Genomic DNA, 22630 nt, shown 5'->3' with positions numbered 1-22630 from the left:
TCAGCGTGCCCCTTATTTTATGCTAAGGGACATGCTGATGAGCATATTTTATGCTAAGGGGCACTCTGATGAGCATATTTTATGTTAAGGGGCACTCTGATGAGCATATTTTATGTTAAGGGGCACTCTGATGAGCATATTTTATGTTAAGGGGCACTCTGATGAGCATATTTTATGTTAAGGGGCACTCTGATGGGCATATTTTATGTTAAGGGGCACTCTGATGAGCATATTTTATGTTAAGGGGCACTCTGATGGGCATATTTTATGTTAAGGGGCACGCTAATGGGCATATTTTATGTTAAAAAATGCAAAACACCGCGTTCGGTATTCGGCCTTCGGCCAAGCATTTCATTATTATTCGGCTTCGGCCAAGAATTTCATTTCGGTGCATCCCTACTTAAAAGGGCCCATTTTTTCTTTTTTTCTAATTTTAAAAGGGTAGATATGATGTATTTTTGCCCCCAGATCTCACATTAAAGAGGATCTGTCCTGCTCATTTCTATTACAAGGGATGTTTACATTCCTTGTCGTAGGAATAAAAGTGATCAAAAACATTAATAGCACAGGTTATCAAATACCACCAAAAGAATGCTCTATTTGTGGGGAAAAAAAGGACGGAAATTTTGTTTGGGTACAGCGTCGCATGACCGCGCAATTGTCCGTTAAACTAATGCAGTGCTGAATCGAAAAATAGGGTATAGTCAGGAAGGGGGTAAACTCTTCCGGGGGCTGAACTAGTTAAAAAAAAAAAAAAAAACAAACAAACAGAGGCAGTGTGGTCAGTCTGAAAATAGTGGGTGGGCCAAGGTGTGGTCGGTGCTGATTGAGAAACAATAGGCTTATGAGTTGGCAGCGACAATGCTGACAGCCACACCTCCTGTAACATCCCCTTATCCAATTGCAGAGCAAGCCGCAATAGTGTCCATGAGTGGCAACTCTGCTCTGAATTCAGGAGCAGTGCAGCATTGTTGCCACAACATCACAGGAAGCTGCATTTGGTGCTTCACTCAAAGGCTCAAATGGCGTATGTAGGACTTTGCATAAACAACGTGCAGTTTCATTTTAAATTTATAGTTGCAGGACACTTTAATAGGAAGCCATGGTTTTGTACTTTAAGAATGTGCAACAATTACTAAATTCATTACAATGTATACAATTATCCAACTTGCATTTCCCCACCAACAAAAGTGACATTTAATTTGTTTTGAACAAGTTTTAAAGCCATTTAAAAAAATGCTTTTCCATTATAGAAGAGTTTTTTTAAATAATAAACCTAAGGATATTAGAGTGAATTGACGCTTGAAATTGTACTGCTAATTAAGTTTTCTAACACAAAAAAAAAAAAAAAAACTCCAGGCACACATAGCGGGCGGCTGTAATGACAGGAAGCGCCTCGCCAGGACACACAAGAGGAATTTTCCTAAACAAGGTTCCTGTACGGGTCATACAAATGTAATAGTGATTCAATCCCGTGCAGCCAGTGAGGAGCGTTCCCAGGATTTGTGCAAACACCAGCCCCACCGAACACTCGCTCAAAGTTATTCCTAGCTTCCGGATCTTTCCAAAAGCAGCTGCCCGGGGGCCTCAGTGTGATGTCTGTCAGCTCAGACACTCAAAGCAACGTGTTCAGTGCTGAGCCAGAGATTGCCTGGAGGAAGTCTCAGGATCCAAAATATACCAGTCCAAATCTTCTTGTAGAACATTAAAAGTGATGCACATGTCACAACGGTGCCAAGTCTGCTCCTGTTACAAACCTGAATTTTCTTTTTTTTTTCAAATAAACATTTAAGATAAATAGAAGCAGCAGCAAAATTCCTTTTTTGGCAGACGGGATGAAGCCACCTTAAAAACAGAATTCTAGATCTAAATAAAACCAGCATGTTAAAAGTCCAGCTTTTGGCTGCAATATTCAGCTTCAAGCCAAGATTTCCCATGCAGTACTTTTTCCGTGCCACTAGATGTCACTCTGATGTCCAACATTATTCAACCCACTATCTGCTTGCCCAAGTGGTCCTGGACCTGCCCCTAAGGCTGTGATTGGGCAATAAAGGAAGCTGCAGCACTGTGGGGTCATATCTGTCACTCTGCTCTCTCCTATCAGCAAGATTCTTGTAAGCACTAACAGCCAATCACAGTGATCACATGACCAGCAAGTCAAAATGCTTCTCCCCATCTTAACCTTTTTCAACCCATGTTACAGACATGCAGCAAAAAGGGTAAGGGGGGGGGGGCTTTACCACCCACATGCTGCGCATAGGTATCCACGAACTGCTGTGTGCTCCCAGCAAAGTGACCGAGCTGTCGTAAGACAGGTCTTGGTTTCTAATCAAGAATTGCAAGTTGGCAGGACAGGCTCCTAATCAAGTGACCACCGACAGCCACAGTGGTCATGTGATCAGGAAGTCTGCCTAGTCTGGGCATACTCACTTTAAAAGTAAGCTGGAAGGGGTTAAGTCAGTTAAAAGGCCGCAACACGTAGGGGTCCACTGGTTCTGACATGCTTGTAAATCCAGAAAAGAGACATAATTCGGGTTCATGCACACTGCAGCTAAAAAAAAAAAAAAAAAGCTGCCTTTACAGGAATTTGCGCTTTTATTTCAGCTTGAAGAGCCTTGTACTTTTTTGGGCTCTTTTGCACATTTTTATTCAGCTTCTTTGAGCTCCTTCAAACATAAGTGTTTTTTTCACAAACCCTCCCCTTTATTTTGTGTGTGTGAGCTTTTTCATGCGCTTTTTTTTTAGGCACTTGGGAATCTTTTCTGCTTGAAAGCTCCTCTAAAAAAACATGAGTTTGGTGGGGATTTTTCTGCCTTTAAGAGCGTATACCTATAAACTCCTTAAAAAGTCAGTGTGCATGGACACATTGGCTAACATGGAGGGGACTTTGTGGGCAGAAAAAATGAGAGCTCAAAAGCCTGTAGGAGCTGCAGTGTGCATGAGCCCTTAAAGTGGTTCTAAAGTCAACACCTTTTTTTTTTTTATTAACCTTAATGTATTCTCTGCGTTAAAGTGGATTTCCAGCATCAAAACGAAAATGTGACATCCGCTTGCTCCAAGTAACCTGAAAATTTTTTTATTTTTTTTGCTTTACTTACCTTGTTTTTGAAGAAAATATACTTACCTTCCTTCCACTTCCTCCCTCTGTGGCCGCGGCCCGCGCTGTCTCTTCCGGCTCGCATTGACTCCTTCCTGGGAGCCGAACGTCATTGCCCCCAAAAGTCAATGTGCCGATGCAGGGCATTCTGGGACTCCGACGTCACCGAAGAGGACTCTGCTGCCCACACCTGAGATGGCAGCGCTGGACAAAACATTTTCAAGGTAAAGTATTTCTTCTAAAAGGTAAGTGAACCCGGGGACAGTTCAGAGGCTATCATTGCTGAAATGCACTAGCCCTGACTGTCCCGGGGGTATTTTTATAAAAAAAAAAAAATTGGAGGCCGGAACTCGGCTTTAAGGTAAAAAAATGCCCTACTACTAGGGATGCACCGATCCAACTTTTTTGGATCAGATACGGATATCTGGCGTTGTGAAATCACCGATACCGGAACCGATCCGGAGCTAACACACAAAGCAAGCGGCTGCAGTACAGAGCAAAGCCGCTGTTTCATGTGTGTGGCTCCTCCATTCACAGGAGGAGTGCATCTGACATCACTCCCCCTGTGAGCCGGACCTATACAGGAAGTAGCGGCTCCCATCCCATACTACTACTACACCTAGTACGGGATGGCTGAGCCGTTACTCAGCAAAAACCGGAATGGCCAGTGGATCGGTCAATGTTACCGATCCCCCGATCCATCAAAAATGGCCATATCGGCGCCGATATCCGATCGGATCGGTGCATTCCTACCTACTACCTAACCCACCCACTCCCATCCCCTAAACACTTACCTTACTCCTCTCACCCCACCTGCACTGTACCAGCTGCAGCACCACTCCCCTCACTTCCTGGTCTCACAGCAGACACTGAAGAGGGAGAGGGGGTGTGGCTTACCAGATTGTGTGCGTCTATGGACCAACACAGCCTGGATCTGGAGAACGCATGCACAGGTACCTCCATAGTTCACGGCTTGCTAAAGAGGTACCTGGAAGAAAGAGGAGTGGGTAGTGCTGACTGGGGACTGCCAAAACGGAGGTAAGAGACCACTCTGCAATATTGTTGCAAAGAGCAGGTAAGTAGTGTATAATTTTTTTTTTTTTTAATAAAAAGATGTTAAACCTTTAGACTTATTTTAAGAAAAGTTGTGTATTACGAATTAATTTAATGGAAATAGGCAAGTTCCTCTTTAACATACAGTGCCTTGCGAAAGTATTCGGCCCCCTTGAACTTTGACCTTTTGCCACATTTCAGGCTTCAAACAAAGATATAAAACTGTAATTTTTTGTGAAGAATCAACAACAAGTGGGACACAATCATGAAGTGGAACGAAATTTATTGGATATTTCAAACTTTAACAAATAAAAAACTGAAAAATTGGGCGTGCAAAATTATTCAGCCCCTTTACTTTCAGTGCAGCAAACTCTCTCCAGAAGTTCAGTGAGGATCTCTGAATGATCCAATGTTGACCTAAATGACTAATGATGATAAATAGAACCCACCTGTGTGTAATCAAGTCTCCGCATAAATGCACCTGCACTGTGATAGTCTCAGAGGTCCATTTAAAGTGCAGAGAGCATCATGAAGAACAAGGAACACACCAGGCAGGTCCGAGATACTGTTGTGGAGAAGTTTAAAGCCGGATTTGGATACAAAAAGATTTCCCAAGCTTTAAACATTCCACTGTACATACACACACGTCGATAGGCCCAACATTTTTGTAAAACCTAAAAATTTAAGAGATAATTCCCCTTAATAAATTGCCATGCCATGAACGACCTTCCATTTGGAAAATAAGAAAATCACTGGAATAGTTTCTCCTTCCAACAATCTTTTTTCCTTCATTCATTGAACAAAAAAAAAAAAAAAAAAAAAGAAACCAACCTATTAAGCTTTTCGCAGACACAATGCATTAAGTCACAGATCCGCACCTCTCCCTTATGAAGTAACTCAAGGCAAATGTACCGCTTCCCTCGCCGCTCAGGGCCCGGAATTAAGCTGGAAACGCAGAGAGTAATAATGCATCAGCCTGGGGCCTCAATGAGACTACAGGCAGCCCTTGTTTTGCAATTTCAAATAAGTCACTGTATTTTTTTTTCCGCGGCTCCAACAATAATAAGTTATTGCTCTCCCTAAGCCAGCAAATATGCACAGCATGCAAAGTGACTGCAGAACAGATTACACCCACATAGCTTTTCACAAAATGCGTAAAAAATGCGTATTCCCACCACGGAGGTAATTTTGGCGGTGTATTAAGTAGCTTTTCCGCCCCTTCCCATTTCCAACGGAATTAAATTACGTTTTCCTGCCCCCCCTCCCCCCCACCTTACTCTGACACAGGCATTTAAGGAGCCTTTGCATTTAAATCGCCAAGAAATCACATTACTGCTTCATCCCCATTTCTGCGAAGCTCTTCTCTGTGATTTATGAAGCTCAGCAATCTCCTGTGACAAGTTCTGCTCCGAACGCACTGGACGCGTTATATGTATAGGTCAAAAGTCTGATCGCTACTTCCACACAACGAGCTGACTGCTCGCTATTATTTTGCGTTTTTTTTTTATATATATTATCTCACATGATTGTTTGCAGGAGAGGACATACTGGAGAAATAAAAAAACAAGTTGGTAGGATTTACAAGTAAGATAAGCAACCACTCTATTGCTATACACTGTGGAATACAGTTGCCCAAATAAGCAGCAGTTAACGACCGTGCCCAACTGCACATATCAACCTGATAGTTGGATCAGCCATATTAAAAAAAAAAAAAACAGTATGGGGTCTTTTTTCATTTTTAATTTTTTTTTTTTTTACGAGCTGTGGATTAAAATGCCCATTTAGTCAGCAGCTGTCGACTGCACCCATCCACACATTTCAATCTGATTGCTAGACAATCCATGAATTTTGATGTTCCTATCATATTCATAAATAAGAAAAAAAAAACAGCAGGGGCCCATCATTGTATGTATTTCTTTTTTTTTTTTTTTTCTTTAATGCGGAGACCCCCAGTTACACCCATACGTGTTCATTCCTGCACCCTTTACATTTTTATGTGCATCAATTGATTTTAACAAGCCTCCCCTAACATGCCTGACCTATTTCATAGGAAACAGAAAAAAAAATTTAATTATGTGCCATACCTGTGGGATCCCTATTGAAGCTGGAAATCTCTGTAGTAGACACTAATGCCTCATTTCCACTGAGCGGATCGGTTCGGGTCAGTTCGGTACGCTAATTTGAGTGTTTCCATTACGAAAGTGGACCATACAACCGAACCAAACCGCACCATTCCTGGTCCTCCTTCAGATGTAGGGCCATAGGAAATGGTACGGTACGGTTAGGGCGGAGCTACTGGCGTCACACGATAGATTCCACTGATTGGCGGACAGGAAAACTTCAATGCTCACATCAAACGAAAGAGCAAAACAAACACCTCATTTGGTGCAAACCCTGCATGGTCCCTGGTGGCCAGACTTGCAGTGGAAACGCTCACCTGAATAGACCGGACCATTCTAACCCTTCCAAACTGTACCGACCCGAACCGTTCCGCTCAGTGGAAACGAGGCATACGCTGCTGCCTGACTGCATTGTGAACACAGGAGGTCACTTGCTTTGCACAGGCGCCATTCAGGGAACACTTTGCATTTCCTCAATCAATGCGAAGGGTTCTGATTGAACGAGGTAGGGTGGAGACGTCAGGATTTTTAACCTCATCCAGAGAACACTTCGCGTTCATTGATAAAATGTAAAGTGTCCTCAGAATGGCACCTGTGCCAAGTAGGGGTCCTCCTCTGTTTATTTAGTAGCAGCGCTGCCACTCGGCACTGTACCTATTAGCTAGCCGCAATCATTGTAGTGGCACCTACTAAAGAGATTTCCACGTTGAACCCACAGGTATGGCACATATGTACTTCTACTGGTCCAAGCTTGGTCTATACTTACATTGTTCTGTGCCTACTACGATGATTTCCAGCTACCTTGGTAATCTAACAGGTTCAACACATACATACTTCTGCTGGTCCAAGCCTGGTCCATACTTACATTGGTCTGTGCCATCTACAATGATTTCCAGCTACCCTGGTTATCTAACAGGTTCAACACATACATACTTCTACTGGTCCAAGGTGGAAGCTCCAGCTATGCAAAATCTACCTAAAAACGACAGCTTTAATGTTGTATAAAATTACAAATCACTTTAACCTAAAGTGGTTGTAAAGGCTAAATGTAATTTATGTTCATGCATTCTATTATGAATAAAGGTAAAAAACCTCCTTTTACGCAGTGGCCCCTCAGCCCCCCCCCCCCCCAATTGCCTTAGCCCGATCTTCCTTCAGCAATGTGCAGGAGAGCCTCGACTCTCCCTCCTCATTGGCTGAGACAGCAGCGGGAGCCATTGGCCTCCGCTGCTGTCAATCACAACCAGTGAGCCAAAAAGGAGAGAGAGGGGCGGCACTGAGCTGCAGCTGTGTGTGTTTGAATGGACACGCAGAGCCGTAGCTCTTGAACAAGCCTGCTTGGGTGACCCCATTGCAAGATGCTTACTCTGGGGGCACTCAGCAGGAAGGAGGGGCCAAGAGTGTTGGCAAGGGACCCTAGAATAAGAGGATCTGGGCTCCTCTGTGCAAGACCAATGCACAGAGCAGGCAAGTATAACAGGCTTGCGATTTTTTTTATTTAGTTAAAGAAAGCTTTTAATATTTTAATGCACTGCAGCATGTAGCACATAGAAAGCAACTGTTTTCTATGTCCCTATGCATTTAACCTGAGTTGATCAATGCACCTGATATGAAGGAGCCTTTATAGGGCAAAAAAAGGCAAATCAAATATTTAAATAATAATTATAATAACTACTTGAAGATTAGATGGGGAATGTTCTCTGTGGCAGTTGCATGCTCTCTATGGAGCATATGGCAATGTACTGAGACTACAGTACGTAACCTCTGAACAGGACATGCAATACAAAGCCAACAAGCAGGACAAGGGGTTATTTTGGCTTTATTGCAACAAAACCTGGGGGCACTTCATTCAGAACAGCTCCCAAGCATTCATCCTCATCCTTAATTACTTGGTGAGTCAGTGACCGGGAACAAGCAAGGGCATATCAGGTGTCAGGACAGATATGAATGCTCCAGCCAGGAGCGTACACCTTTCAAGGACAAACCAAGCTAGGACTTGTAGTTCAGTACCAAGGGGCGAACTTCTGGCCACGTCCAATCCGTGTGGGAAAAATAAACAAGCCCAGACTGAATATATGCAAAGCAAGCAGTTCTAGGTTGTTAGAAAGGAACCCCATTCTTGGGCACCGTCAGATCTTTGCACCGCGTTTACTGCAGGTTTCGAGAACAAGCGCACCACAGTGCAGTGTCAATTTGAATGGCTCATCAACACACGGGCAGAATGACAAAATGCAAATACAGCTAATTAAAAAGAATAAATTACCAGGTCAGATAAGATTTTTGTGCTTTGAGGTATCTTGCCAGCCCTTGAAAGTGAAATCAGCGCATAATATGAAGGGGGCCTCATATGGCCAAATGTCACAATTTAGGTAAGAGAAAATCATGCCACATGTGTGAATACAAGAGCCAAATTATTTGTAAAATTGGTTGAGATCACTATAAAAATGATGGGATAACCTGACTAATGTTTCCCCCATATCTAACAAGAATAAAGTTGGTAGACCTTAAAATAATTTTTTTAACGAACTTTCATACATTTTGATTGTAAGACGTTTGTTGATTTGTGAAATTTAACCTAAACCTAAAAGTGTTCCTAAACCCACAACAGTAAAATCAGTCTCCAGTGATGGCGAACTTTGGCACCCCAGATGTTTTGGAACTACATTACCCATGATGCTCAACTAGACTGCAGAGTGCATGAGCATCATGGTAAAAGTAGTTCCAAAACATCTGGGGTGCCAAGGTTCGCCATCACTGGATGCAGTAAAGCATGCTTGTTATACTCACTGTGAAACCTAAGGGGTTAATCCTCTGCATTGTAATAAGGCTGTTTTATTCTGTTTTCTCTGATCCTCCCCAACCATCTCCTGATAGAACAGAGCTTTGGGTGCACGCTGCGCATGCTTAGTTTGGTGTGTATTGCTAGGGTTTTTTTTTTTTTTCTTGGGAGTGCACAGGGCCAATCAGCACTGTCCAGACAGAGGGTCAGGGGTCCCAAAGCCTTAAAGGATAATCAGGGGAGAATGAAAACTCCTACAAGCTTTAACCAGACACTGATAAAAGTCACAAGACTGCTCTAACTGCTGAGAAAATGTATTTTAGCAGTTTATATTTACTGAAATAAATTGCATCTCCATGTTCTGTGTACTGCGGGAGACCAGATATAGTGAATGCAGGGTCCTGGGTTCAGTAACACTTTAAAGTAGACCTACACTCCTGAAAATTTGTTTTCCTTCCTGCAGTCCCCCAATTAAAGCAGTCTTTTTTTAACATTTTGCTTGCATATTTTTCTACTTTAGCCCTGCCCCCCACTGCCATTCTTGGCTAGGCCAGAATGATGCATCTCTTCTCCCCCAGCCTCTTGGGGTATCCCCATCACATATTCCAGGAGACGGAGGGCACATGGTGGCCGGTTGGCAGACCTAGCCATCAGGAGCTGGCTGCTGGAATCCAGAAGAGACAACCAATGAGGCTCCCAATGACATCAGAGAAGACAATGGCAGAGGACCTGGTCTATGGCAGTGGAGAAATCGATTGCAGTAGTAAAATGTTGGGAGTTCCCGGGCCAGTGAGTATGTGAAATGAGGACAGCCCTACATAATAGGTAAAGGGGGATGAAGGAAAAAAAAAAAAGGGGAGGGGTAAAAAAGGTAGTAGGAGGAATAATACGTCACTCGATCGCTGGCTGAATAGGATTTTACTTCCTCGTTGGCGATTTACATTAACCTGTGATTCCATCCCCAAGAGAGAAACAGGTTAGTCATCCGACCAGCAAATGAGTGACACACAAACATGCAAATATTTTCTCTACACTTAAGCAATCATTTCTCAACAGGCGAAAAGGCATTATAACTAAGCAGCCGCAAAAGTGCAAAAGGGACAGTCAACCCTGGCATACCCTTAGGCGTGCATTAGGGTATCCGAAAAAAAAGAAAAAGAAAAAAAAACACAAAATAAATATTATATAAATATATATAATATATATAAAATAAATATAAATATATTCTGCTTCAGGTGAGGTTTTCAATTTGGCTTCAAGTTAGTGCAAACATCTGAGAAAAACAAGCAGTCAATTAGATTTTAGGCTTGCTGTACCCAGAGAATGCAACATCCCAAACCATACTGGAAAAAGAAGGAACATTTGATATTTTGTGGCTGTTTTTAACCACTTGCCGACCGGTCACTTTGAGCGTACTGCGGCAAAGTGGTTCGTTATCGTCCAGCGACGTAGTACTACGTCGCTGGACTCCTCCCCCTGTAGGCGGCGCTCGCTGTTTTCAGTCACAGCGGGAGTCGGGCCAGGGGAGGAGCCGAGGCGATCGCCGCTGCTCTTCCCCGATCGTCGGGGAATCTATTTTGGAGATCCGCCCGCTTGTGTAAACAGAGCGGGCGGATCTCCTAAGTGACAGAGAGTGACAGATTGTAGTGTTCAGCATAGCTGAACATGAGATCTGTCCCTGACTCACTCAGTCACCTCCCCCCACACACGTCAGTAAGCACCAGGCATACATTAACCCCTCCCTCTCCAATAAAATTAACCCCTTCCCTGCCAGTGTCATTTTTACAGTAACAGTGCATATATAGCACTGATTACTGCAGTAATGTCACTGGTACCCCCAAAGGTGTCAAAAATGTCAGTCAAGGGTCCGATCTGTCCACCGCAAATTCGCAGTCCTGCTAAAAATCGCAGACCACCACCATTACTAGTAGAAAAAAAATGACATAAATCTTTCCCGTAGTTTGTAGACGCGATAACTTTTGTGCAAACCAATCAGTATTAGCTTATTGCAATTTTTTTTACAAAAAATATGTAGCAGAAAGCAAATTGGCCTAAAATGTTAAAAAATTTTGATTTTTAATTTTTTTTCTTAGGAATATATAGCAGAAATTGAAAAATGTCGCAGTCCCGCCAAAAAAAAAAAAATTGCAGATCGCCGCCATTACTCGTTAAAAAAAAAAAAAACACCAAAAATGACAGAAATCTTTCCCTTAGTAAACGCAATAACTTTTGCGCAAACCAATCAAAATACGCTTATTGTGAATTTTTTTACTAAACATATGTAGCAGAAAACAAATTGGCCAAAAATTAAAAAAAATTTTGATTTTTACATTTTTTTGGGGGGAATTTCATATAAAAAATATTGTAATTTTTTCAAAGAAAGACGCTTTTTTGTTTATAGTGCAAAAAGTAAAAAAATCGCACAGGTGATCAAATACCACCAAAAGAAAGCTGTTTGTGGGGAAAAAAGGACGTAAATTTCATTTACGGCGTCGCACGACCGCGCAATTGTCAGTTAAAGTCGCACAGCGCCGAATCGCAAAAAGTGGCCTGGACGTAAGACAGCAAAATCCTCCGGTGGTAAAGTGGTTAAGAAAAAAAAAAACCCATAATGGCTGCAAATTGAAAAGTGAACAACGTTAAATTAAAGATGGTTTATGTATCTTTTTTTCCTGTTAATTCATTTGTCTTAGGAAAACTAGCATTTTCTCTTTAAGGTTCACAATACATAAAACCTATTGTAATCCTTCAATATGGAGAATAGGCCTGACGGCAGTTCAAGGTACAGATCTGGGTGCAGTCACTGCTCTGCAAATGTCATCCTGCCTTCATAGACCAGCGTACAATCGATGATCAATGTGAGCGGGGACAGAAATATATAGCCATCTTCATGGACAATGACAAATTCCACATGCACAGGGGGAATCACAGTCAACCACCAATTTCTTCAATTTGACCATTCAATATTTCAAACTCAGGTTAAGTACACCAATATCTCAGGAGCTTACCCAATGACTAATGCTCGCAGTTGGAATCAATAGGAATTACATTATTCCGATGATACACCGAATTTGGATGGGGTACAAATGTTTCCAGATACATTTGCACTTAAATAAATCAGAGATGCATTTCTAAACAGAATTCATGAATGGCTTATCCGAGTCAGCGGGAAGAGAGATAATACAAATATTCAATAGTTTTTCTTAATTCTAAGTACCCCATTCTCAAACAAAAATTGTAATACCATTGCAATAAATTTCCATAACAAAAGCAAGGTGTACCTGAATTATTACAACATAGATCAAGCTTATTAAGGCAGATGGATGATTTCAGCATGGTGTTCAAACTAATATAATTTTTTGTGCCGGACTATATGAAACAATCAAATAGACTGCACTAGACCTCCTTGTGATAGGACCACAGACCTTGCTTACTGAAATTCATGACACAACACGATCATTTTAGGATGTACTTGCCAGTCATGCTCTTCAAGCAACAATCCAGCTAATATTGAAATTCCAATACATTTATAAGATGATGCAAAGTAATAACGGCTTCTAACAATTCCCTGTTGGCTGCCATGACCAAAGGGGAGTTCTACCATGAGAAATCCATTGCTGTCCTCTCCCGTCACCTCCCAATCTCTGCTGGAGCCAAAAGTGGGTTCTTGCCATGCCAGAACCATTGCTGGCCTTTTCTGACCCATCCCAATTACTGCTGCAGGCAAAAGTGGGTTCTACCATTGGAAAACCACTGATGTCCTCTGACACATCCCAACCTCTGATGTAGCCAAAGGTGGGTTCTGCCATGGGATAACCATTGCTGTCCTCTCGACACTTCTAGGTAGGGGCAAAACAGCTTTAACCTGCTCCTGTGTCATATTGCTGAGGCTTGTTCTTCCAAGCTACAGAGACTTGTTTTTTTTTTTTTGTGCAGTCTCCTCATTTCTCATTTGCTTTTTTCTACATATAAAAGGTTTTTGCGACAAGCCTAAAATGTTCAGGATTAAAATCTGCCACCTGTATTTATCAACATATCCAAGTTATCTGGGTTTCATAGTTCAACATCTCTGATTTGGGGGGTTGGGGGAGGACAGTGGAAAGACTGCCCCCTCTTACATTTGTGGCCAGTGGGAAGACTCCCCCCCCCCCCTCTTACATTTGTGGCCAGTGGGAAGACTTCCCCCCCTCTCTTACATTTGTGGCCAGTGGGAAGACTTCCCCCCTCTCTTACATTTGTGGCCAGTGGGAAGACTTCCCCCCTCTCTTACATTTGTGGCCAGTGGGAAGACTTCCCCCCTCTCTTACATTTGTGGCCAGTGGGAAGACTTCCGCCTCTTACATTTGTGGCCAGTGGGAAGACTTCCCCCCTCTCTTACATTTGTGGCCAGTGGGAAGACTTCCGCCCCTTACATTTGTGGCCAGTGGGAAGACTTCCGCCTCTTACATTTGTGGCCAGTGGGAAGACTTCCCCCCTCTCTTACATTTGTGGCCAGTGGGAAGACTTCCGCCTCTTACATTTGTGGCCAGTGGGAAGACTTCCGCCTCTTACATTTGTGGCCAGTGGGAAGACTTCCCCCCTCTCTTACATTTGTGGCCAGTGGGAAGACTTCCGCCCCTTACATTTGTGGCCAGTGGGAAGACTTCCGCCTCTTACATTTGTGGCCAGTGGGAAGACTTCCCCCCTCTCTTACATTTGTGGCCAGTGGGAAGACTTCCCCCCTCTCTTACATTTGTGGCCAGTGGGAAGACTTCCCCCCTCTCTTACATTTGTGGCCAGTGGGAAGACTTCCCCCCTCTCTTACATTTGTGGCCAGTGGGAAGACTTCCCCCCTCTCTTACATTTGTGGCCAGTGGGAAGACTTCCCCCCTCTCTTACATTTGTGGCCAGTAGGAAGACTTCCCCCCTCTCTTACATTTGTGGCCAGTGGGAAGACTTCCGCCCCTTACATTTGTGGCCAGTGGGAAGACTTCCGCCCCTTACATTTGTGGCCAGTGGGAAGACTTCCGCCCCTTACATTTGTGGCCAGTGGGAAGACTTCCCCCCTCTCTTCCATTTGTGGCCAGTGGGAAGACTTCCGCCTCTTACATTTGTGGCCAGTGGGAAGACTTCCGCCTCTTACATTTGTGGCCAGTGGGAAGACTGCCCTCCTTACTATGGGCTACTGCAATTGGAATTGTCATACTAAAAATCTCTGCCTTAATCTTGTATCTTATGTTTCCAGCTCCTTCACATTGTAAAACAGTATTATACTTAGCATGAGCATACTATCACAGAAAGTAAATATTGATGTTAACGCAAGAGTATATTTCCAAAGTCCAGTACTGGTAGACAAATTACAAAGACCAACCAAGAGTAGGTAAATTTGATCATTGATGCCTTATTCATACATGGTTTATACAAGCAATTTCCCTTGTACAAAAATAAGGACTGATTGTAGGTTCCCATATTGAAAATTCTATTTGTTAGGCATACATTGATCACCAGACCAAGACAAAAATATAAAATCAGACAGTCCTAACTTTGAGCCTTCTTTCCTTTAAAATGAACACAGACACCTTTCCCGAAAGATCAGACTGACTGGTATGAGAAACTGAATTGTGGTTAAAATTCTTAAATATGAGTTCTAGATCAGACAAACTCAAGTTCCTGTAGTTAAGAAGGACAACAAGCCTCAGCAGTATATGACAACCAAGAGCAGGCTAAAGCTGTTTTGCCCCTACCTCGATGGCTTTCTTAAATCTAAGCAAGGTCTCTGGCAGGGGTGGACAAATTATTATGAAATCAGTATGGTGGTTAGTGAAAACAATGCCCTCTTACAGTGGTAGCCAAAATTCCATCCTTACAGACTGCGAAAAAAGTAATTGGTGTCAGATGTTGACTCTGCCATATGGCTTTCGACTCGGCATTGTGTAGGTTCCATCAATTGAAGGTCAATCATTCCCAGTCCAAGGAACTCCGAGCAACGTATGAAGAACTAAAGTTCCATGAAATCCCAACAGTTACAATTGATCATTACAATTCAGCAATCCCCTACCTTAAGTTAGGACAAGTGATAGTTTAAAAAGTATCAGTAACTAAACAGATAAACCATTTTTTTTTTGGTCAGGCTGAAACTCTACAGGTTGGTTCGCTCTATTCAATACACACAGACTATAGAAAACTTACATATTAGGTTATCAAATAAGAGAGAAACCCATTACTAGCTCTCTGCAAACCTAATTTGTCTCTACCTAGATGGCTTTCTGAAGTCTAGGCATGGTCTATGGCAGGGGTGGACAAATCGTTACGGAATTAAAAGCCAGCTTTTTCGAATCCAGGAGCCAGCTCCATTGACAACTAGAGAAAGTTAGGTACCAGCTGTAATTTTCAAGGAGCATTGGCTACCCGACTCCCGGTCGTAGGCAGAGGATCACAAAACTGATAACTGGGGGGTACAGCTGCTTGTTACAGTAGATTCGTAACAGAGTAAATTAATATTGTTAAAAAATATGATATGGTTTCAAACAGAGGATACTCTGGTTAAAAGTGTTTGACGTTTATAGAAGATTAAGAGATAGCAGCCATAACTAGGTTCAAGTCAGAGTACGGACAAAAGGAGATCCAAAATCTGATCACCTGACTGCATCCAAATACAAATCTGATATTTAAGAACACCAAAGCCACACCAACAATCTACGCTGGCCTTGGCATCGAATCAGCGGACACCTGTAAATGTCAAGGCTGAATTTTATTTTTTTAATCACACAGGGAGACGCTACTCAAAGTGCAAACAGAGTCCAAGAAGGATTTAAATCAGACCTGCTTGCGAGGCTGTCACATTAAACCTGCATCATGGCTTGTTTTCCCTCAAGTGCTCCCAAAGAGACCCTACTAGATGTAATTACTGTACAATATCAGAGGCACAGAGAAGGACATCACTCAACGGACTGAAATAGAGAATAAATCAATAGAGAGATAAATGTTTCTTCTCAAGTGTGGCCACCCTATTTGAATGTAGATCATCTTGACCAGGGGAAAAAAAAAAATCCATTTGAGGGCAAGGCAAGAAACCCTGTGATTTGACTTTCAATGTGCATAAGCCAGATCAAGATTGAGATGTAAACTGGACTACGCCCCACAATACGATCAAGTATTCAAGCTCAGGTGGTACAATGTTTTCAATGCCAACTATTAATGCCTTTCTGACTTCCAATACAGGAGAGGTCTTCACAAAATACATATTTGAATATTTCTTTGAAAAAGTTGCAATAAAAAAAAAAAACCCTAAACTGGTATTCTGTTACAGAATTATGTAAACAGCATCAATACAGAGGCTAAAAAGACATTTTTTTAGAGGATAATTTTTTAAAAAAGTGCAAAAAAAAAAAAAAATAGAAAAGGAGCCCGGAGATACATAAAACTGCATTCCAAGCAAGTAGATCACAAATCCATACAAAAAAACATAGCAAAAAAAAAAAAAAAGGAAGCAGCCTTAAAACATGTAACTGTCTATTGAGCAAGTAGATCATATAAAATATAAAAATATAATCTAAGCAAGTAGATCATATAAAATATAATCTAAGCAAGTAGATCATATAAAATATAAAAATATAATCTAAGCAAGCAGATCATATAAAATATACAAATATAATCTAAGCAAGTAGATCATATAAAATATAAAAATATAATCTAAGCAAGTAGATCATATAAAATATAAAAATATAATCTAAGCAAGTAGATGATATAAAATATACAAATATAATCTAAGCAAGTAGATGATATAAAATATAAAAATATAATCTAAGCAAGTAGATCATATAAAATATACAAATATAATCCAATATAGTCCAAAAAACAAAAGCTTTAGAATACATAGTGGTCTACTATGCAAGTGAATCATATAAAATATACAAATAAAACCCAATATAGCCTAAGAAAAAAAAAAAAGGAAGCCTTATCATGCATAAAACGGTCTACTAACCAAGTAAATCATTATAAAACTCACAAAATATAAACCAATATAGCCTAAAAATTAAAAGAAAGACAAATATATGCAATGCACAGAAAACTAGCTCAAACAAACCCAATATTTCAAGCCATATGCAAGTATACATATTTATTTACTACCAAAACAGGAGATGAAGACTCAGGGGAAACAAAATAAAAAAAAGTCAAACCACTACATTTTTACGCCTTTGAAAGCATGACTTTTGAGAGTTTGCTTTCCTAATGAATTACTAGCAAAAATGTTTATATTTTTAAAAAGTTAGCAATTATTATGCAAAATCTATTCCTATCATGATGAAAATAAAACACACAAAAAAAAAAAAAACCCAGACAACACTTTGCCAAGTTGCAGACCGTGGAGGCGAAGAGGACACTCTGCACTATTCGAGTGTACCAGAGCACAGATCAATACAAAAACAGTCTTGCATACAAATCTGTTGCCCAATTCTGATATTTTTTTTATTAAAACTGCATGAAAAAAAAAAAAAAATAAAAAAAAAATGCACCAGGGGTTAAAACATACAAAACACAGCAACAAACACCAACTTAGCTATGTAAAATATATATATATATATATATATATATATATATATATATATATATATATATATATTAGTATATATATTTTGTACAGTTTTAATTTTTTTTTGGGCACCTGGCTTGTAGCTGAAACATTTGCCATTTTACTCATTTCTACGTTTGCTCTGAATACATACATACAATTTTTTCTTTTGCAAACTACTATAGTCTATCTAGACCTTGTTTCAACACATTTTGTGTAAATCAGGGAAGATTTGAATAAGTCCAAGGCTATAAAGTACAGCTCAGTAGTGCCTCTTCTGGTATCAAACAGTCACTACACATTAATTCGACGGCGCTGGAGTGACCTCCGTCTCCTGTCTGCTGAATTATTGCATTTATGGAGCATTTTGTGTGCTTTTGTGGACATGAGAGCGCGGCATTATCTCCCTATTTGTGGCCGAAGAGCAGAATTACAGCAAAAGCACCAAACTGACACCCATTCACTGAGGCACGGTTAGTGCAATTAAATACATACAGCTTGTAACTCGATACACCCAATGCAGCCAACATGTGTGCAGCTTGCACTACAACAAGGAATGGCTACTCTTCTTTGATGTTCAGTGTTAAGAGGCCAGTAAAGGAAATCCTTGTCTGTAAGTGGCACATTGTATCAATCAGGGGCTAGCAAATATGTAACCGCTTATTAACTCTTTGGGTGCTGGGCTGAGGAACACTTGGGCATGCAGTTTTAGGACATTGTAAATGCAAGATTGAGAAGTTTAAGGGGGATGAAATGGGGGGGGGGGGGCAGTAGAAATAGGGCTTCCAACATTAAAATAAGAGCCCAGTTCATGTGCCATGACCACTACACTTAGCACTAGATGTTCTTTTAAGTTAAAGTGTATAGATCACCCCAGATTGGCACCCCACTTTGCACTGTCCTAGCCTTTTGCTTTGATTAGACGAGCACTGCACCAAAAAAAAAAAAAAAGCAGCCACATAGCGGATTCCTAAAAGGGAAGGGGGGGAGGGGGAAGACCAAATCCTACAAGGGATCTGTTCAATATTTCCTGCCTGGCAGAAGAGGCTGAGCTCCTGGAAGTCACCTCTAAACACACTTCCAGCCTGTGACACTGGGATGTGCTGCCAGTTGGGTAGTATCAGTACAGAGTACATGCCTAGAAGCTTGCCAGCTACACCAACTAGCCCTGGACGGAGGGTGGGCAATCAGCAAGCAGTGTTAGAGATCTCAAAAGACAAAAAAGGTGGCATTAAATGAATGTGCTCAGGCAACATAGTCTGCATTCAGGTAAAATGGCAGTTTATGGGCACAGGAAGGTTATCTAGATATGATGGGTGACCATGGTCTACCTACAGAGGGGTAAGATGCATGATAGACCTTGCTAGAGACCAATACAATAGCAATCAGATTAGAGCTGTCCCAGGATTTTGGGTTTAAGGTGTCATAGGTGTCATCTCTAAAAATTTAAATATAAATATTACACATCACAGTGAAAAAGAAGAAAGAGGGGACTATGGTACCGGAGACTTTGGGCAAAGGATGCATCCTGCTTACTGGAAGGGACATCTATGAATAGGGAACTACAAGCAGCCCAACCGGGAGAACATAAGAGCAGCTTTGGAATGTGGACAACAGGCAAGAAAAAGGAATTAGGGGCCCCTGGAAGGTGGTTAATAGTCCCATCAAGTCCCTGAGGAAGGGCAACTAAAGGCCAGCAAGGGGCCGGGCAGGGGGTTGACAAATGATCCATCAGCTCCAGGGCAATTTTCCCACCACCCATCTAACTCATCCATGTCCTCCAGACTTACCAGAGGAGGACATAACATAGGAGAGGGTACTAAGGACCCCTGGAAGGCAGCCAACAGTCCTATCAAACCCCCTGAGATGGGACAACAACGGGCCAGGGAATGGAGCACAGGGCAGACAAATGATCCATCAGCTCCAGGGCAATTTTCCCACCACCCATCTAACTCATCCATGTCCTCCAGACTTACCAGAGGAGGACATAACATAGGAGAGGGTACTAAGGACCCCTGGAAGGCAGCTAACAGTCCTATCAAACCCCCTGAGATGGGACAACAACAGGCCAGGGAATGGAGCACAGGGCAGACAAATGATCTATCAGATCCAGGGCAATTTTCCCACCACCCATCTAACTCATCCATGTCCTCCAGACTTACCGGAGGAGCACATAACATAGGAGAGGGCACTAAGGACCCCTGGAAGGCAGCTAACAGTCCTATCAAACCCCCTGAGATGGGACAACAACAGGCCAGGGAATGGAGCACAGGGCAGACAAATGATCTATCAGATCCAGGGCCATCTCCCCCATCCCACATTACTCCTCCAGGTCATCTTGACTTACCAGGGTAACAAAATATTTACGGGGGCCCTGGAAGGAAACTAAGAGTCCTTTCAGGCAATGGGGCACAGGTTGAACAAATGACCTATCAGCTTAAGGGCAATCTTCCCACCATCCACTCAACTCATCCCGGTTTACTCAACTTACTGGGAGGCAAAAGCCAATAGGAAAGGGCATTTGGGCCCCCTGGATGGTGGCTATGATTCTTGTCAAACCCCTGGAAAGGGCAGCCAAAGGCCAGGAAATGGGGGCACAGGGTAGACAATCAATTAGCTCCAGATCTACCTACCCACCACACTCATCTAGGTCTTCTTGCTTGAAAGCTATCTCCACACCAAACTCATCCAGGTCCTCTCGGCTTACCAGGGAAGCAAGAAGACAAAAAAGGGCATTAGGGGCACCTGGAAGGTGGTTCAGAGCCCTGGAAAGGGCAGCTAAAGACCAGGAAATTGGTCCACAGGGTAGACAACTTATCCATCAGCTCCAGTTCTATCACCCCATCACACTCATATAGGTCCTCTTACTCCAAAGATATCCCCCCAAACTCATCCAGGTACACTTAATTTACTAGCATACTGGGGGCTCCTGAAAGGTGGCTAAAGTCCCACTGAAACCCCTTGAAAGGGAAGCTGAAGGCCAGCAAACGTGGGCACGGTGTAGAAAATAATCCTTCAGCTCAAAAGCTATCCCCCCCAACTCATCCAGGTCTCCTTGACAGGATAACAAGACATAGGAAAGGGTAATACTGGGGGCCCCTGGAAGACAGCTAGGAGTCCCATCAAGCCCCTGGGAAGGGCAGAAGAGGGCCATGGAAAGGGGCCACATCGTAGACAAATGATCCATCAGCTGAAAAGCTTTCCCCCCACCTCCTCTTTCAGATCTCCTCGACTTCCCAGGATAGCACAAGATATAGGAAATGGTTCTAGGGGCCCCTGGAAGACAGCTAGGAGTCCCATCAAGCTCATGGGAAGGGCAGCCAGGGGCCAGGGAATGAGGGCACAGTGCAGACAAATGATCCATCCATCCCCCCCCCCCCCCCCCCCCAACTCATCCAGCTCTCCTTGATTTACCAGGGAATAGTATTGGGGCTCCTAAGAGTCCCATTAAGCCCCTGTGAAGGGCAGGGAAGGGTGCACAGGGCAGACAAGGCTCAGTTCCAGGACTATCCCCCCCATCCAGGACTTACCAGGGTAGCACAGGACATAGTGTAGGACCGATGTTGAGATTTTCAGGAACAAGATCCACCAGCACGGCTGCAGTAGCCTCCGCATGACACCATGCACATTGGGGACCGGGGCAACTTGTTGACTGATGGGCCTCCCAGGCGACAAAAATCCCCCCAGAAGAGTGTGGGTTGGTGGGTTGGGGGGTGACCGGCTCGGGGGGGCTGTGGGCTCTGCTCACTGGGAGGGGAAGTTGGAGATCCGCGGATCTCATGCATGCAGATCTTCTCCAGCAGGTCCGGGGTGGAGGACAGTCCGATCTTCTCTAGTCCTGGGGGGGAGGACGGGGGTGGTGTAGTCCACACTTAGTCCAGGCTGGTCTCCGGGACTCCGGGCTGATCACACCTCTGCTGCCCGCTTTCCATTCTCCCATACAGGAAGTAACATGTGAGCCCAGCCAGCCGGAGACTTTAAAAGCTCGGAGAGGGAGAGAGAGCGCGGCCGCGCGCACACTGACACTGGGCGTCTAGCACGGAGCGCGCTCCCGACGCTCTTAAAGCCGCACCGCCCGAATTCCTGGCAGCAGCAGAAGGAGGATTTTTTTTTTTCTTTTAGGCTACTGCCATTCACTTCCGAGGGGGAGGGGAGAGGGGGCAACAGGGAGATGGCTTGTGTCACAGAGGATTACAATGTATCAAAGCACAGGAGATCGTGCAAGGCTGGGGGGAGGGTGGGGGTTAATAGACCCGTGTCTGGAGAAGGGAGGTAAGTGAGAAAGGAGCAGGAGACATTGGGGGGGGGGGGGGTTGATCAGTGGAAGAAGGGAGATTATCAGTGGATGGGGGGGGAGTGATCAGTGTATAAAGGGGAGTAATCAGTGGATGAAAGGGGGGGGGGGGGTTGATCAGTGGAAGAAGGGAGATTATCAGTGGATGGGGGGGGGAGTGATCAGTGTATAAAGGGGGGTGATCAGTGCATGAAGGAAGGGGGGTGATCAGTGCATGAAGGAAGGGGGGTGATCAGTGCATGAAGGGGGTAATCAGTGGATGAAAAGGGGGGTTGATCAGTGCATAAAGTGGGCTGATCAGTGCATGAAGGGGGGAGGATGCTCAGTGCATGAAAGGGGGGGGGGTTGATCAGTGTATAAAGGGGAGTAATCAGTGGATGAAAGGGGGGGGGGGTTGATCAGTGCATAAAGGGGGGTGATCAGTGCATGAAGGAAGGGGGGGTGATCAGTGCATGAAGGAAGGGGGGGTGATCAGTGCATGAAGGAAGGGGGGTGATCAGTGCATGAAGGGGGTAATCAGTGGATGAAAAGGGGGGTTGATCAGTGCATAAAGTGGGCTGATCAGTGCATGAAGGGGGGAGGATGCTCAGTGCATGAAAGGGGGGGGGGTGATCAGTGTATAAAAGGGGGTAATCAGTGGATGAGGGGGGGGGTGATCAGTGTATAAAGGGGGGTAATCAGTGGATGAGGGGGGGGTGATCAGTGTATAAAGGGGGGTAATCAGTGGATGAGGGGG

The 22630-nt window shown here is 43.4% G+C and overlaps 1 protein-coding gene across 2 annotated transcripts in view; it reads right to left on the bottom strand.

Moving 5' to 3' along the window:
• The window catches only part of PTPRG (protein tyrosine phosphatase receptor type G), a 776809-nt gene extending 755170 nt beyond the window's left edge, over positions 1–21639 (bottom strand). For both annotated transcript variants that reach the window (XM_082265202.1, XM_082265201.1), the window contains exon 1: positions 21131–21639. In XM_082265202.1, coding sequence (XP_082121328.1) covers positions 21131–21215 — 85 coding nt within the window. In that variant the 5' untranslated portion in view covers positions 21216–21639. The remainder of the gene's footprint in view (positions 1–21130) is intronic.
• Positions 21640–22630: the final 991 nt, after the last annotated feature.

The sequence above is a fragment of the Pelophylax lessonae genome, assembly GCF_965119305.1.
Source record: "Pelophylax lessonae genome assembly, chromosome: 8".
Taxonomy (NCBI): Eukaryota; Metazoa; Chordata; class Amphibia; order Anura; family Ranidae; genus Pelophylax; species Pelophylax lessonae.
This window is presented reverse-complemented; position numbering and strand designations above follow the sequence as displayed.